Below are 18,808 nucleotides of genomic sequence, written 5' to 3'. Positions count from 1 at the left end.
CCAAATGTATCTCTTTCCAGGGCTCGTCGTTTTGTTCAAAGGTGTGCGATATTAGGGCAATCAGCTGCCACAAAGCCGGGCTTTGCTGTGCTCCGAGCTAACTCCACTCCTGTGATTGACTATTTCTCTCTACAATCAAAAGCCATGAGGTCTTTAATAGCAAAGGATTACTGTGCCAAATAGTTTCATTACACACAGAACGGGTTAGCACAGGTTTAAAAAGGGAGAGCTCCAGCTTAAGCACAGAGAATGGAAGAAATGACACAGTTGCACACATAAACACAGCATTCAAGCTCGTTTAGAATCAAATAACAAAACGAAACAAACTGAAAATTAAAGGGTTTTGGTGGAGACCTAGTAGGAATTTGCGTATTTTGGGCACCTGAAACTTTTTTTTTTTCAAAAGAGATCATTCATTGTCAAATATTGTGAATTGGATTAACACGTTTTATCACATCACAGCCACAAATAAATACATTTTAAAAACTGCTGGTTAACCTGAAAGCATCATCCCTGTTGTGATCCATTAGTGGCAGCATCATTCTGTGGTTGTGCTATTCCTCAGCAAGAAGAGAGAAGCTAATCAGAATTGATCGGAAAGTGGTTGAAGCTAAAAAGGAAAATGTGTCCTTTGTTGGAGATTCACCAACACAAACTGTAAGCATGCAGCCAGAGCTACCAGGGCATGTTTTTGAACCTCATAGTCAAAGTACAGCCATACATCTAATTGGGAATGTGAGGAAAAAACTGGGAAAGTGATCCTTAACCTATTTTGCAAAAGAAAAATCCGAAAAAAAAATTGTCAGTGTCTAGATATTTAAAGCTAGTAGAGAAGAATTTGCTGAATACAAAAACATGGAGCTTTTTCTTTCACTTCACATGTATCCATAAAATACTGTGTTAATCTATCAAACAAAATTAGATAGAAATAAATTGAATGTGTGGTTGTAATGTGAACATTCAATTTGTATAAATACTTTTTCTAGGCGCCATATGTGGCCCATTTAATTTAGGTTGTTGATACAGTACCGGTTCTGTATCTGCCGCTGTACAGTAGCTCTTCTGAAAAAGAACAACCTTTATCGTACTTTGTCAGCAGGTGTCTCTATTCCTGCATGAATCTCTTTAGAGGCTAGCTGGTTTTGATTGACTCGCTGTCATACTACAAACCAGACTCTTACAGCATCACTGACTTCATGGAGCATTTCCATCTTTCTGCTAATTTACTCGTTTGGTTGTTTCCAGTTTCTTCATCATCCCTCGCCTTCGTTACAGCATCCTGTTCCCTGTGTGACCTTTGTGGCTCGCAGATCGAATCCAAACACCAACAGACACACAGAAATATTAATTTGAATGATTGACAAGCAACCAGCTCTGTTAATCGAGTTATGCTTATTCTGATTAGGCTTCTTAATGTGAGTAAGATAACCTGGTTAAGGTGTTTACACGACGGTCGCAATAATATGCGTATTGCATTAGTATGGTTCTAATTGAATTAGGCTCATGCATGTAAATGCTCTTTCTCTCTTGGTTTGGCTCCTTTCCAAGCCTTCTTGTTTTTTTTATGTAAGAGGAAATCACAGGGTATACTGCAGGCCTCAGTTGATCAGAGGAGAGGTGAGACACCGCCATGTGTGCAGCAGTTCACACGAAAGCCACCTGGCTCTCTCCAGCTCTGATTTATGCCTTTGATAACAACCCAGAGAAGCTTTCAACAACAACAAAGTGCCACAGAGAGACGACAACAATGGGGCAGTTGTCAATCTGGAGATGAAAAGATGTCTTACAAGCCGACTCGGTCTTTTGTAACTTTGACAAATATTTTCTGTCCTTTTGTTTTCCTTCATTTGTCTCCTTGTGTTTCTCTATATTTAACAGGGGTTATTGGTGAAGGAAAGAAATGTGAAGTGGAGTCAGTTTCCCGTCTCTGACAGTCTGCCTCCCTCATCCTGTGAGGAGACGGCAGTGTGCTTCACTGCCTCGGCTGTGACTTATCAACAGACTTATTTCCACTGGCTTGTCCTGCTTAGTGTCATACAGTGCCTAGAAAAAAGAAAATAGCGAAAAAAAAAAGCCATTCGCCTCATGTTTGACATATATTCACTCTCAAATTTAGCATTAAAATCTGTCATTTCTTTCTGTGTTTGGGTTTAGTAACTTTAAAAAGTGTGAGGTAAACATTGTGCAGAGGGAGAATTGTTCCCAGTGTCACTGGTCTGTTATATAAACAGTTGGCACAATATGTAGCAAAACCCATCAATAATTTAGCTGCAGTCCAGCAATTCAAATGTAACAAAGAATATGGATATGCTTTTTTTTTTTGGAAATATTCTTCTTTGACTGCATTTAGTTTAGAAATTATCTGAATATGTCAAACAAACCCAATTTTTAGAGTTTAGCCCAATTTAAGTAATGCAATTTCTTTATGTCTTGCTGTCAGGCTAGCCTTCATACAAAGTCGCTCCAAGCTCTTCAAAATAAGAGAACTTCCTATTTCCATTCAGGAGCTCAACACTAACTGGTGTTAACATATTTTCACAGTTTTTACTTAAATGTAGCCTATTAAAATATGAGCAAGTCACACCATTTAATAAGAGCCATTTTGAAAAGATCTACATGTTAAATGTTGATGTGATAAATTAGGCCTAACGATAGATATTTGAATTAACTACACAATCTGCAACAAACTTGTCAACATATCTATAAGTAGTCATGAATTGCTTACTAAAATATCCAGATCATATTAAAAAGTGAAGTGTAAATTACAAATGTACTTCAGTTAGATTTATTTTATAGGATTTGTTGAGGGTGCTAATAGACAGGGCATCAAGAATTATACGGACAAGCATTTTCAAACTGAATTTTTTTATCTTCTCAAAATGCCTTTTATAATTTAATGTGATCTTGTTTTCTGACATTCTGTCAAAAAATGATCTGAGCACCTGAGTCCAGGCCAGTGTGTCTCATTATCCTCCATCTTTGCCCACTTGTCCCCTCTCATCTTCCGTTTCTTCTCGTCCTACTTGCTCTTCTCTGTTCATCTGTGTCACTCCTTCTGTCTTGCCCCTGCGATCGACTGTAGCCTCAGGCTCAAAGGCTTGTTCACCAGCCTCTTTTCTAAAAACAGCCTGCTGCATTAAGCAGCTTTGCTCAAAACGCTGGCTTTCCAGCACGTCAACTGTTTTTAAGACCAGTCCAAAACCAAACATACTGAGCCTGTTTGAGGGCTGTCTCTACTATTAGCTCTTTTTAACTTGTAGGGTTTTCTTAATTATGTCTAGTAGCCAAAATTGAATCATGGGAAACGATAGGATAGTTTGCAACTTCAACGGCTTTTTTTCCTCTTTGTGTTACAAATTCACGGCCATTTTGAGCATTTTGATCTATATGGCCTCTGTAGACATGTCTTCTGTCCCTGGGCTTGTCCTGTGCATTAGACAGTTGACAGTCTCCTTATAGCAGAAATGAGGGGAGTGCTCTGTGACTGATGGAGCTCCTTTGTCACTGACAGGGGAGCTGCTGCTGGCAGTTTGGGGCCAAAGAACAGTACAGATTACATTAACATCAGTCAAGCTGTTGTCAGACAAGTAGGACATAAATAGGACCTTATTGATGCATAATGCAACAACTTTTCAACTTGACGTTTTTTCAGTAATAGAATGAGAGAGTGAGTCTGTAGCTAAAATGGCAATATGCCAGAAAGGATTTGCAAATAAGTACCGTATGTATATATATATATATATATATATATATATATATATATATATATATATATATATATATATATATATATAGAGAGAGAGAGAGAGAGAGAGAGAGAGAGAGAGAGAGAGAGATACATCTCTGGAAAAAATTAAGAAACCACTTAAAATGATCAGTGTCTTTGATTTTACTTTTTATGGGTATATGTGTGAGTAAAATGAACATTGTTTTTTTTATTTTATTTTATGAACTACTGATAAAGTGTCTCCAAAAATCCAAGCAAAAATTTTGTATTTATTTGCAGAAAATGAGAAATGGTCAAAATAACAAAAAAGATGCAGTGCTTTCAGACGTCAAATAATGCAAAGAAAACAAATTCATATTCATTTAGAAAAAACAATACTAATGTTTTAACTCAGGAAGAGTTAAAAAATCAATATTTGGTGTAATAATCATGAGGTTTTCAATGGGGTTCAGTGCAGTGGTCTCTTAATTTTTTCCAGCGTATGTATATATTTATATATATATATATATATATATATATATATATATATATATATATATATATATATATATATATATATATATATATATATATACTGTATATGTACATACACATGTATAGTTAGCATCAGGAGACCGTCTGTATGGGAATGGCAGTGGTTGAGTTCGAGGGTTTGTCTGCAGGAGTTAACAAAATAATCAAAACTATGTGTGCAGGAAATGGCATTTGGCAATTTTGTTGTCAAAAAGCCAGCTTGCAAACATATTTTCTAATATTACCGTATCAGTTGTTATTAATTTGACCAGCTCACCACCACGTTTTCTCTACTTCGCTGAATATCATTTTGCTCTTAAAGTGCTTTGACAGCTTTGTAATGGAGAAAACAAAGCTTTTGACCTAGTCTGGCACAAGGAAAAAAAAAGAAATCCAGGGAAGCCTTGACACAAAAATTGCACTGTGCTGTTTGATCATTACTGACATTGCCCCTACTGTGTCTCTCCTCCTTCTTCAGTACAGTCAGGTTCACAGAGACTCAGAAAATACAGGTGCTGGTGGAGAAAGAACTGGTTTGCCCCTTAGAAAAATACCACTTTCCAGGTTTAAAGGGCCAGTGTGTTTTATGTGCTGTCATGAAAATTGACTCTTATGCGCTTTGACATGGAAATCCATTTTTTAAGAAGCTGGAAATTTATTATACCCTTGAAAAGGATACTTTGTAAAAATATTCATACATCTTGAACTTTTTCACCTTTTGTCACTTTACAACCACAAGCTGTTAGAGTTTTTACTGGGATTTTACGTGATAAGGGAGAAATACTCACTATATAGTCATTCGGCATTTTCTCCAAGTGGCATATGTTTGTATGCAGCTTCTTTTTTTCTAATATTTTTGAACAAAATTTGGTGTAACCAACTACCTTCATTTTATTGGAGAATAGAGTCTACCTGTCAGTAGTTTATTCATACTAAAGAAATGCCTCAGAGCTTTTTTTAGAGAACATTGGTGAACAAAAACTATCATGAAGACGAAGGAACAGAGCAGACAGATCAAGGAGAATGTTGTGGAGATTTAAAGCAGACTTAGGTTAAAAAGCAATATTATTAGCTTTGAATATCTCGGATCAATGTTCAGCACTATAAAATTCCAAAGCTATAGCCGTCTACCTGATTTAACAGGATGGGATCCCAAGATAACTTTGAGGAGAAACCTGTTGACAGGACAACTGTTAGCTGTACAATCCACAATTGTGGCCTTTATGAAAGAATATTAAAATTGGTGAATATTTCAGGAAATCCGATCAAAGTCCTGCTTTCAATATGCAGCAAGAAATGTAGCAAGCACTTGGAACAAGGTTTGTGGTTGCAGCTTAAAGTGTAAAAAAGCTACGGTATTCTGAATAGTATTGCAAGGCACTGTTTACATGGCCACAGAAAAAGCTTTTTTGTGAAAGAATCAGTTTATTGGAGTCTTTGTGGACAAACTGTAATTCATTTGCTTCAAAGGGGACAATCTGGGAATTTCCTGACCGTCCTCGTCTTTCTTTGCGCTCTAATCTTTCTTCCTTTCCGTGTACACTCCTGAGGAAGCTCTGAGTTTGCATGCTGCAGGCTTGGGGGTGGGGCGGGGGGGTCAGAGAGGAGAAAAGGGGGGGAGCTGAGGACAGTTCCCCGGAGTCCGGACACCAAGGCCCCCGGGCCTCCGCAGCTCATAAACAGATGTGTCCTTGTCCCCAGCCAAGCGCAGCCACTCATGGCAAAGCAGGGACCCAATAATTGTGAAGAATTGAAAGCTAAATATTGGCTTTATCTCCTCAGTAATAAAAGGGCCATGAAATTGATTTAATGCTGCAGCGCTTCTCTTGGGTGGCTTCTTACAGCGCGAGCGCAAAACAATGAGCAGCAGCCATCTATTAATTAACCCACCTAATCCTGCAAAGTTAATCTCTCACCACAACTTTGCCCGCAACTAACTTCCGAGCCACTGGGTCTATTGGGGGTGTCATGACAATGGCGGTGAGGAGAAGATAGATTCAGCACTTAGGAAAAAAGGAGGATGGGGTGGGGGGTGGAGAGTGGGTGTGCGCCGCTCCGCAGAGCAACCTTGTTGGACGCTGTTGTTCAGATGTGAGGGTGCGTGGCCAACATTGGTACAGTGTTAAAAGTTAAAACAGGTATCGTTTGAGCGGGGATTTTGGATTCGGCTGCAGCAGCAGCACAAAGACGACTGACTTCAGTCGCCGTTTTCTTGGCTTTCGTCCACGCCATTGCTGCTGTTGCCAGTTTCATATTCGCTCCCGAGCTGTCAGACAGTCGGCAGGGAAAGCGCCGTGTCTTTTTCTTCTTCACCTGCCCGCCGGTCGCACCACGACAGCGCCTCACACCCAACACGCTTGCTCGGCGAGACGTTGTGACCGCCGAGTTGTGAATTACCTCCTTCTCAGCTGGCTGATGAAAAGCTACGTGTTTTTCTCTTTGGCTGCGGCTCATCTGACCCTGCCCTCTCACCCCTTCATCATCTCATTGGTCTTTTTATTTTTTTGTTCGTAAGCCTCTCCTCTACCAGAGGCGGCGGAACAAAGCAGGCTCAGAAAATAGGTCACCTGCTGGTGCTCCTTTCACCTCCACAGCAATCGAAAAAATGCATCCTCAAAGGTGTCCGGTACCATTCAGAGAAAAGCCTAAACCCCCAGCCTTCAACCAGAAATGCATCCTGGCATGAAGAAGAAGCCTCCACATTTAACTGTGAAACAAAAAAACTATGTAGAAAAACTCCAACTGCGAGAATTTGGAGATCTTTTTTTTTTCTTTGCTAGTGAGGAAAAGAAGCTCCTGTGGAGATAATTTTAGGAGGCTGATTAGGCATAGACGGTGTTGAGCCCAGAGTGAGGAATCTCATCACCACTGCTAATGACATGCCATTCCTGTGCTGAGAGAAGAGCGCGAGCCCTGGGCATGGACTAGCCTCTCTCTCAGCCACCTCTAGCAGTCGTGTTCATTAGGGCCAACGATGTAATTACAATTCACAGATCCTGCTTCGGCTTAATTACACTCTGATTATTGGGCTGATATTTGTTGAAATTATCACACCCTCAGAAAGTGGAGTTATATTTGCAAGAAATTAAATCTTATTTCATAAGTGTGTCTTAAACCGACAATTTGGGACTGATTTGTAAACATGAATATAAACACGCTTTAAAGCCTTGGAAATGGGGGGTAGAAAAAGAGAGAGGTGTTCAGTCGAAACATAAGCTCACAGATGTAAATATGTGAGTGACGGATCATCCGACAGATGCCTCCGTCTGATTGTACGAAGTGTTTTTTCTTGCTCTCTGTATTGTCCACCCGAATAGCCCCAACAGAAAGCAAAAAATGTGGAATGAATTACCCTGGATTATTCAGCGTCCATTGAAAGTCGCCATAATTGGGAGCGCTCGGAATAAAATTCACCAATTGTCCCCGGAGGTGGGGCTTTTATGGCCGTGTCTGTGCAGCTCGGAAGTGTCTATAGACTTTTATGTGAACAATGTGACATAAACAGCCTCAGAGTGAAATTATTACACAACTGTAATCAGGGACTGAAGTCAGTTTGCTCACAGTTTTCTGCTATACAGCATAAATTTGCCCTTTTAGGGGTGGAAGGTAGCTGAATCTAAAAAAATGAAAAGATAAAAATAAAAAGAAATACAGTACATTAAATAGGTATTTTCCCCTAACAGGTTTTTGTTGTTTTTACTTTTTGTCCGATTACAAAAACAGATTTTGATATCAAACAAAGATGAAGTGTGTAAATGTAAAAAGCTGTTTTGTAAATTATAATTCCTTTGAATTAAGAACGAAAGCAATTCAAGCCAAACTATGCAAAACTAAAAGTTATTGCCACCATTTTGGCCCATTCTTCTTTGCAGAATTGTCTGAATTAAGCCAACATGGACACTGTTGAAGATTCTGCCTCAGCATTTCAATCAGATTTTCTTTGGACTTTGACTAGGCAACTCCAAAACGTATATGTTGTGGAAGTTTTAGCCATCCAGAGGTGAAGTTTAAGGTCAGAAACTGATGGGTGCACATTCTTCTTCAGGGTTTTCTGGTTGAGAGCAGACCTATTGGTGCTGTCAATTATGGCAAGTCTTCCAGGTACCAAAGCACTAATTGAAGCTCTGACCATCACAATACAACCGTCATGGTTCAGTGTTAGTGTGATTTTCGTCAGACGTAACAAGACTCACACCTTCAAAAAAAACTCACATTTGTCCCCATCAGTTGACAAATTATTCTCCAAAGTTTCTGGTGTTCATTGGGAAGTTTTTTTTTTATTGTGAGACAAACTTTACTGATGACTGTGGCATGGAACTGGATGTATTTGTGACCAATCTGAACATGAATCCTCACCTTAACTCAGGCAAGTGCTGTAGTTTGGATCTTGTTCTGGTTTCATATGACTTCCTGGCTGATAATTGATGCTCTCATCACTTTTCCATGTTTCTCTGTTTTTGAATAATACATCTACATGTGGTTCGTTGAAAACCCCCAGACTTGAAAAATATTGAGGTCTTTTAGCCTACGTATTGTTTAGCATAGCTTCCTTCTCTTAACTTCTAGGTTTGCTCAGGTCATTCTTGTGTGATTTGAAGAATTGCTCAACAAAATTAAAAATTAAGTACTTAAGTATAAAAAAGAATAAATCTTTCAGGCTATTGCTAACTAGATGATTGGTTACTCTTGCTAGCTAGCTGGATAACTTTTCCATCTGTCATGGCTAAGTGCAAATTTATCAGCAGTTATTTGGACAAAGTTTGTCAATCACCTGTCTTACCTACTGAAGAATTTTATTTCAGCAAAGTTGTTACTCTTGAGGGAAATACAGCTGAGAAGGAGGAGAGTACAGAACCCATAGGGAATGGAGCCACAGATGCAGCTTGGTGACAAATAAGGGAAATGATCCAAAAGGAATGGCATTTAATGTTTTCATCACTTTCAAAGTAAGAATGCGACAATATCTATAATTGCTGTCACAAATAAAAAATCTTCTATATATATATATATATTTATATTTAGATGTATATACAGTATGTACATGTATAGGCGATTATAATGTACATTTCTGTCTTTATACTGGTCTTAAATTTCATTCATAGTGGTCTTTAAAAGTCTTAAATTTGAGTTGGTGAAACCTGCAGAAGCCCTGTCCAAAGAGTGCCAGAACCCCTCTAGAGCAGGTGATCCATTAAAACCCCCTCCTGTTTTCACACACACACCAGGGTTCTGGATGTCACTCCGGACTCTGCAGGTGTCTGCTGGTAGACGTCGCCCCGACATGAACTCCCGGCTCTGAGGGCTGTGTAGCCTGATCCCACGGCTCAGCGTTGGCATTGACGTGGTCCCGTCGCTCGTTCCATGTGCAGGAAGTGATGCGCGTGTGTTTGTGCCCACAGGCTTCCCAGCGACGGCATACGGACCGGTGGCGGCGGCGGCGGTAGCAGCAGCGCGTGGCTCAGGTAGGGGGGCCCGTGGAAGAGGCGGCTACTTGGCGTACCCACAGAGCACAGGGCCAGGTAAACGCTCTGTCCATGTTCTGTGTGGCTGCTGCTCTCTTCAACTTCTCCTGCTCTGCTTCTCCCCATAGACGTAGTTCTCTAAAACCTTAACACAAATAGCAACGACATGTAGCTTTGACTAATTCATAGCTTGACATGTACATTAAAACAATGCAATTTGCTTAAAAGAATAACCTGCGATTTAATTTGGGGTTTGCAAAAAATAAAAATAAAAAATAAAAATAAGCCACAACAGAGCAAGTCTTGTACTAAATGTTCCCAGATAATTAGATTTCTATGAGTAATGGATATTTTTTGTCGTTTTAATTTGGCTCGGTTGATGAAATTACAAGCAATCCTTGAAAAAATAATCGTAATAAAATATATGGTGTGATCTAAACTTATTCTTTGAACAACTTTGATTGTAAAAATGTTACAAATTGCCCATAAGACCATAATTATAGCTTCTGTCTTTTCAAGTAAATATGGTAGATATGTTTTTTTTATCATTTGGCATCATTTTATCATTTAATTCACCATAGTTATAGTTCAAGTTATAGTTCATCATCGTATTGCACATTGTTTCACTGTATTGGTGGATTTTCTCCATAAAGGTTAAAGCATTGAGGAAATACAATATCAGACAAGTCAGTCATTCTACTTCTTTTCCCATTGTCTTCTTTGTAATCGTTCTTTTTATATCAGATGTATCCATATTTTAGAGTTGATATTTGCAAGAATACTCAAACGTTTTCACAATACAACCACAAGTGTCAATGTGTCTTGTTGGAGTTTGTTGTAATAGACCAACACAAAGTAGTGCATAATTTTGAAGTGAAAGAAAAATGAAGCATGGTTTTCAAAGATCTTTGCAAACAAGAAAGTGAACTAAGGAGTCTGGTCTGAGTCAATATTTTATAGAACCTCTTTTCACTCCTGTGGGGTTTTCTTTTAGTGACATGGTTCTAACACATTGGTTGATTTAAACGCTGCGTTATTAGGATTGTTGTCCTGCTAGACGGTGAACTTCCACTCCACTCTCAATTCTTGTTCAGCCTCTAACAGGTTTTCTTCCAGGATTCCTCTGTATTTAACTTTGCCCGCTTTCACATAAGCTATGACAAGCTTTATCCTGAAGAAACCCATCCCCACAGTATGTTACTGCCACCATGGTGTTGAGTCCATGTTCGTGTTGAGCATTGGGGTTTGTTTTATAAACCTTCAACTCTTCATCAACTTTCTCCCTGATGTTACTTAATGCTGGTCTAATACATCAAATCAAGATAAAAGAAAAAAAAACATTGATGTTTGTGGTTGCAAGGATGCAAGACGCTATAATTACTGTCAAAGTTTTACTTCTATCTTAGTGGCTTAGAAGTAAGCACAGCTGTTTAAACAGAGATTAGGTTCATTTATATTTACTCCAGTAAACCATGCTGTCTGTGCACATCCTGTCATGACAGACAGATTTCTGCAACGACATTTGGTCCCAAAAACAGGATGCTAGTTTCTTTCCGTCTTAAACAGCATTGATCAGCGTGTCTACTTCATTTAGACATCCTGCTTTTCCCACCCTTAGAACTGTAGATCATTCAATAGCTGTCAATAATGGCTTCCCCTGACTGAACACACAGCCTGCTGCCTTTAGAAAAGGGGGTGTCTTCACTAATCAGCCATACCATTAGGAACTTGCTGGAGAGAGTGTTTTAATTGTTACTCAGATCCCACCTGGTTTGTGCAGTAGCTCAAAAAAGTCAGCAGATAAAATCTGTTTAACATCGTGTGATGTGAAATGAACTCCCTTAAACACGGAGAGCAGCAGCAGCATATGAAAACTACACGTCTGCAAATTCCCCCTCTTGTCCCACTTCGAATTTAATTCAAATCAACAAAGGGAACGTCGGAGGCCAATCAGGTGCTATTTCTTTTGCGTCGGGTGGTTTGATTTAGCTTTTTCAAAACAAACAATTTGGCCTGACAATCGCATCGAGCATTACTAAGAAGCAGGAATGTTGATTTGGGGTTAGCAGCAGCCGCGAACCAGGAGGCTTGATGGCAGCCATTATGTACAGTTTAATTCTGACAGCTGCAAATGGAAGGAAGACAAGTAAATGATTATGAACAGAGGCTGAGAGGTGGCGCGCTAGAGGGGAAAACAGTGACATCATGGGCCGTTTTTCTAGAACGCTTAAACAGTCGAGGGAATATTAAGAAGGTCCGTCCTTTCTTAGAACGAGGCAAAACTATCTTAAAAAACAACAATTGGATATGAAAATAGCTGCATCAGAATGAGATATTTAAGAAAACCAATATACAACTTCTGTTTTTAACTTTTTGGCCAATATTGATTTATTACGCTGCGTTGTAGCCTTTGTGATGAGGCTGAAGGATTCATGCGTGAAGCTCTCAGCACTCTATACAGACACAAACCAACAGGAGGACACAGATTGCTCAGGCTTGACCGTCCTACGTTTGTGCCGTCTGGGGAAATGCGGCTGCATCTCCATCCCATCTTACGGTTTTATTTGCAGCGGTCGGCCCAGTGTCGGCTGAGGAATGGCAATTCTCCTAGTCTCTTTATTTATTTTTTGCTAAATTTTCTAATTTTTTTGTCCAAACAAGGGTTTTTTTCTATTGTTGGTGGAAAAATAGGGTCCTTTTTAAAAGTGGGGATTCTTTGTGCTTTGACTCCACCTACAGTTCCCACAGAGCACCACAGGTTGTACATATACATATGTTTGTCTACATTGAACCAGTTTGATAGAAGCAGAGTCTATGCAGTGTCAGCTGTTAAGTCACAAGAAGTCCGGGAAAAGACATCCTCACCCATAAGGATTTTTCTTGGGTGTATGCAAATATATGACAATGACCCTTTTTGTGCAGCGTTTTTGTGTGCAGTGGTGCTTGTCTGCACATTGTCGGCGATTCGCACAGATTGTCGTTGGCATGTGGGACACATTTTCCATCGCTGGGAGAGGGCACTTGCTCCACTTCCAGTGTTCAACAGACAAAAATGACAGCTGCTCACTTCCCCTGTTTGTGACAGACCGCGGCTGATGACAAGGTGTATTTTGGATGTCTCTCTGTGTCCTGCTTCTTGCAGAAAACACACTCCTGAACACTGCCGCAGTGGTGTAAAACACCAACAGCCACTAAAAGATGTGGCTCTTGCTGCATTTTCTATTAGATCCTATTGCTCACTTCTGTCTTTGATTAATTTGTGCCTTCTATCAAAACCTAATGTGCCTCTTGCATACTTATGCAGTCCCTTGCCAAAAGTAATAACACCCTGTTAGCCTGGGATTTAGTGTAGTGGACCAACACAAAGTGGTGCAGAATCAGAAAATGGAAGTAACATGATACGTGATTTTTAAATGATTAAAATCTGAAAAGTGTTCAGGTCAGATGAGGCCAAAATTGTTGCGTATTTTCAAAATTATATAAAACTAAAATCCTCACAGGGTAGTGAAGAGTATTGACTATCCTTCACAGTGAAACGTATTGGTGGCAGCATCATCCTGTGTGGATGCATTTCTTCAGCAGGAAGAGTGAAGCTGCTGTGGAGGCAGATTTTAAAAATCAACAGGTGTGAAGTAGGCAAAAAATGAAAACAAAATGGCTACAAATCTAGTGTCTTTATGAGGTGCAGCAATGAAAAAATACATTCTCTGAACTTTAGTAGAAACCCAAACTGTTCCTTCTCATACTATCAAACTCAACCGAGTTGCATAGTCTGTATACACAGCAAACTGGCAGCTTATAAAACAGGATGAAGAAACACTGGTTGAAATGTACCTCAAAAAAGTCCCAGCTAACTGAGGCTAACTGCATTTCTACATAATATTGACTCCGGGTGGCTGAAGTCAGATACATCCCACACTTTTCAGACTTTCATTTGTGAAATATTTAGAAACCCATATATTATTTTTTCTTTCATTTCACAATTCTGCAACATTTTTATGGTGCCCTTTCATATAAAATACTAATAAAATAAATTAAAGTTTGGTGTTATAAGGTGACCAAATGTAAAACTGATACAGGGGGAATAACAACTTAAGACACAAAAATAGGTGCATGAGCTAGTACATTAAAAGTGTGTTGATGAGAAAGACATGTTTTGTTTTATGAAACCCAAATCTGAGGCGTTTGTGTAACTATTGTGAAAGTGAGGCCTTAGTCTTGGTTTAAAGAGGCGTTTTGCTGCCCTGATCTCCACCGTGTAGCTTGTTGCACAGCAAGGACCGGTCCCGAAGCACTTTTTGTAGGCTTGTTTCAGAGGCTGTAGCTTTAGGCAGGAGGGAGATCACAGAGATCTGGCTACAGCACAGAGTTTACCATTGCCTGGAGCTAGAGAGGAGCCAACCCCGTACTCTGCTTTGTAATCTGCCGTTGCCGTTTTGAATCTGGTTTGAGCTACAGCGAGGCCCCACTGGAAGTCGGATTGGCAAAGTATGGTGGCTGGGATGAAATTCTGCATGGGAAGGCCTGAAGAAGAGGGAATAGGCAGTTCTAGTGCAGGTAGCTACATGCTGAATTCATGTAGTCCAGCCTCAGGCTCAACACTAAGACGTATAATTTACATAAATCAGTATTAAATAATAGTGAACAGCTATGTGATGACTGGAAAAATGGTGAGAAATCATCTAAGCCACTCTGCAACAGCATCCAACTCTTGGAGCCGACTGGCATTAACTATCTGATGAAAAGATGATTTCATATTCTGAAGCTCTCTCTTTATAAAGTCAGTCTATTTGCGATCTTTCAGATAAAAAGAGAGATGCAGATGAATACTGACACTTCAGAGAACTTCAGAGTTGTGTCAGTTGTCTTCATAGATCCATAGTTTACTTGTAGCGTACTCAAAACAATTTCTGCTGCATTCTGCTGATTTCCTTGTTTCGACTCCGAGTTAGCTGTGGGGGAATTATAAGGTTAAAAAAATAAAAAGAGTGTGAGAGAATCTTCACATCATTAGAAATCCATTCTAATGGTGATTAGATAGCTGCTGCGTATCTTTGTTCTTCTCTCTACTCATCTTCCACACGCTTTTTTCCCTCCACCGCCCTCCACTGACAGAAAGAAGAAAACTTATGTGACAGACATTTTTAAATTAAGATTAATATCAATTCCCTCCCAACAAGTTCTGTGATGTACAGCCATGCCCAAGAGGAGAGGAGGAGTGGCTGTGTGCAGAGAACTTAATCAGCCTGCCTCATGGTGAGCTCGGGTCCATTTGTCGTTTGTCCCAGATGCTAATCTGTAGAGCTCAGCTCCGAGGCCAGGAGCTCTCTCCCCGTATTTGGTGTGAAGAATCATGAGCAGACATGCCAAGTCCGTCCTGCCTGCTCACGTTTTTGTCTCAAGGCCTAGGGAAACGGTTGACACAACAGGGAGGGCAAAGCGTCCCTTTGCACCCCCCACCGCAGAGCGGTGGCTCTCTCACAGCTGTGGGGAGCAGATGCTCGGAGGTTACAGGCACAGGCCTTCAGGGACGTCAGCGCTTTGCCCTCCAGGGGCCGCACACAAAACACACTCTCTAAAGAAAACTTAGAGGAAGTAATCTTCTGCAGCCCTAACAGTACATGCATTGAATAAAATTAGATCCCTTCCATCAACGGGGCTTTATATTCCGTTTAAAGTAGTTTGGAAATACAGTAACTCACATCCGTCATGGGGGGTTAACCCCTTATCGCCTGAATTTATGTCCAGTAATGAAAAGCAATGCCATTTTCTGTTTGCAGTCTGTTTGAATTATGCCAAAAATTTAGGTAAATTTAGGTGTGATATGAATTAGTAGCATTAGAAAGGAGGAAAACCCATTTATCTGACACTGTGTTGAGACCAGAACACAATTGATACTAATTTATGGCGCCCAGAAAGGGATGATGTCATATTAATTTAAGGCTTTTTTATTATCCATTTCAACTACTTTTTTTTCATGCTTGATTGATAGCACAGCGGACAATGTCTGGGATTTAAAAAGAGAAAAAACACTTGATTGCTGATTTTCATTGATCAACACAGGTTCAGAAATAAACTTTCAGGCTCAATATATACCTAGATTCCCTCACATATGTGGGTCATAGCATGATGAAGAGAAATTATGTGCCTGTTGATTCAGAGAAGATTTGGGCGACATATTTTAGCATTTTCCCATTTTTCCTTTCTAAAGGGACGTCTAATGTGTATTTGTGACCTCTGATCTGGTCCATTTCATCATGTAATGCTTGTCTACTTTACTGATGTTAAAACCAGTTCCATAGTGTGGTTGGGATTATGAATCATTTAACTGTAACCCAAACTGTCACCCTCAGAGAAAAGGAAATAGTCAGTGTGTTCAAAATTGATCTGTTTAGATACAATAATATCACATATTGTTGAAGGAATTAAAATAAAGAATTTAAAACCTAAGAACTCTGTCAAATGTCAAGCATGGTGGTGCAAGTATCATGCTAAGGGCCCAGTCTCACTGCCACTGGCCTGGAGGCTGTGCAAAGATGGTGCACACCCTCCACATGTTTCATCCTCCGCTCTAAATCTAGTTGGTTGAAACTTTCCCACAGGATAACAATCTCAAACTCACATCAATGGAATAGATAAAAGCAGGCTGACATGAAAAAGCTAGAATGAATGTAACTTCATCTCTACTGAAAATTCATGGACTGTATTTCACATCCTGACCTTTCCCAGAAAGCCAACCACTTTAAAGGAACTCCTGCAAAACTTCTTGTGTTGAGATTGGTCAAAAAGTTTGTTGATAGATGCACTTTCTCTGCAAGCTGCCAAGGGACGTTTTACCAAACTTTATTAGTGGTATATCTGTGAGCATATCTAAAAAAAAAAAATCAAGTAATTTCAAAATTTTGCACCCAAGTCTTGCATTAATAAATACTAAAAGTTATTTAATAATAATTTTGGCAGGAGAAAAACATGCTAAAACTTTCAAACATTTACACCCATAACAAATGTAAGGAACTTTTGCCTCAAACTGTGCATCTTAAATCAAATTACAAATTTGAGAAGTCATTCAAATGACATTTTCTAACATTTGTTAACAAACAGTGCATGGATTACTATCACTGGTTGTATAATTTATGTAGATGGTCATTACATGTCAGCGGTTTCACTGTCAGACTTCTCTCCCCATGACTCAGATTTCTTCTGAGCACTTAAGCCTGACCGGACATGCTTGAAAAAAGAAAAAAAAAAAAACAGCCAGCCAAAAGGCCAGCGCTGTCAACTCTAAACCTGCTCGCGATGGAATAATCTGTGCCGACTGTCGATAACTGAGTGCCCTTTCTAAGTCCCAAGTAAACCAGATGCCTCTCAGGTTAAAATCTGCATTCAAAATCATTTAGTGCTTTCCCCTGCAGGGAAACCAATGTCAGCTGATTCATTTCGCTGTTAAATTGTTTTTTCAGTGTTCACATTTCTTCTTCCCTTCCTGTAACTCTTCAGAATCATTTCCCAACAGCGGTGTAAGGTGAACATGGATCAGCAGGTCCTTTTTTTTTTTTTTTTTTATCTTGATTCCGCTCTTGATTGAAACACAAAGAAAATGGAAAAGCAGGCATAAAATTTAAAGTAAAGAAAACAGAGGCCTGAGTATGGGTGAGTTAATCCAAGAAGAAATCATCTGTTAAAATTCATTAGCCAAGCCTCTCTGAACACAAAATGAAAAGACATTAAATATGTATTATTTATGAAATGTCTGTGCTCTCTGAAAAGAGTGTCTAGTGCTGTTAATTACTCAGCCATTCATACAGAAAAGATTATTTCAAATGGAAAGTGAAAGCAAGGCCAGACAGCAAAAGAGCTGTTAGTTTCTTTCACACTATTTTTTAAATGACATTGGTGAAAATGGAAGAGCTAATTATGGTAGTTCTAAAATTCAAAGCTAATTTAAGGAGCCGCGTGTCAGCTTTATTGACATCTTCTGTAGAGCGATGTGGTTTGAGGCCCGCTGAGGAATCTCACTGCTGCCGCGAGGGAGACGGAGGAGTGACTGCATGAACGATTCCTGCTTGATGGCATGAAAATAACTTTTGGTGATAGATTGTTGCGTTCCCCAGGTTCCAGTATTTGTCGACTGAGCAAATAACTGTGCTGTTATTTATAGAAAGTGCCCTGCGAAAGTATTCACACCACTTTTTCTTATTTTTTACTGGGATTTTATGTGATGGATAAAAACAAAAGGTTTCTATTTTCTTATTCTATCATAATTATGTGCCGTTTTGTGGTGATCTATAAGGTTGGGCGATTGGACGACAAGTGAGCTCTGCGACAATTGTTCTTTTAGGATAGTTTTTTTTTTTGTTTTTTTCCCTTTGGCCTCTTGAGTTACTCTCTGAATTATGATAATAGAAATGCTTGATTGAAGTCAAAAGACTCACAGAAGAAATAACAACTAATGCGTAATGGCCCACACAAACTCCTTCCAGCTGCAAGAAAAGCTTTTACTTTCTCCAGAGTGCCTCCATGTGCAGCGACGATTTATTTTCTCAGACATAGAACAGAAAGGCGGCATCCTATGGTCAGTTAGTATTTTTTTTAAATAGTAACTGCAATGGTAGATTTGAGAAAACAGACAGGCTTTTTTCCTCCAGTTTAATAATGCTTACTACTGTTGAACTACCTGTTGTTACAAATTAAAGCAAGTACAAAGTGAAACAAAAACTAAAATATAAATAGTCTCCAGCAAACATATGCACTTCCATAAAAAAAAAAATCTGCTGCAGGGTAAGTCTTTTCTGAGCAATTTGGCTCATTCACAGCCAAATCACATGAGGGAAACATTAAAGAACCGTACAGAATTTTAAAAAAAGGAAAATAGGCTATTTCTTCTGGATAAACCTTAGAAATGCTTCAAAACAAGCATGTTTACCCCTATATAGATCTAGCAGTGTATACAATTGGTATTTAACAATTTTATGGCCAGTATGTATATTTTCTTGCCATTTGTGACATCAATGGAAATTTGTTTTTATGCATTTTCATCTCCAAGATAGTTACAGCCAAGCCGCACTGTCTCCATCTGGGGCTGATCTTTTCATATTTAGCTGTATTT

The 18,808-nt window shown here is 39.4% G+C and overlaps 1 protein-coding gene across 5 annotated transcripts in view; it reads left to right on the top strand.

The window, feature by feature from the left end:
• msi2 (musashi RNA binding protein 2) overlaps nucleotides 1–18,808 on the top strand; it is a 299,781-nt gene that overhangs the window by 254,119 nt on the left and 26,854 nt on the right. For 3 of the 5 annotated variants that reach the window (XM_023342230.1, XM_023342228.1, XM_023342227.1), the window contains exon 11: nucleotides 9,640–9,759. In XM_023342230.1, coding sequence (XP_023197998.1) covers nucleotides 9,640–9,759 — 120 coding nt within the window. The remainder of the gene's footprint in view (nucleotides 1–9,639; nucleotides 9,760–18,808) is intronic. The other 2 variants (XM_023342231.1, XM_023342229.1) reach the window with 1 other exon arrangement.

This window comes from Xiphophorus maculatus, chromosome 11, assembly GCF_002775205.1.
Source record: "Xiphophorus maculatus strain JP 163 A chromosome 11, X_maculatus-5.0-male, whole genome shotgun sequence".
Lineage (NCBI taxonomy): Eukaryota > Metazoa > Chordata > Actinopteri > Cyprinodontiformes > Poeciliidae > Xiphophorus > Xiphophorus maculatus.
The sequence above is the reverse complement of the archived record's forward strand: the minus strand, read 5'-3'. Positions and strand labels throughout refer to the sequence as shown.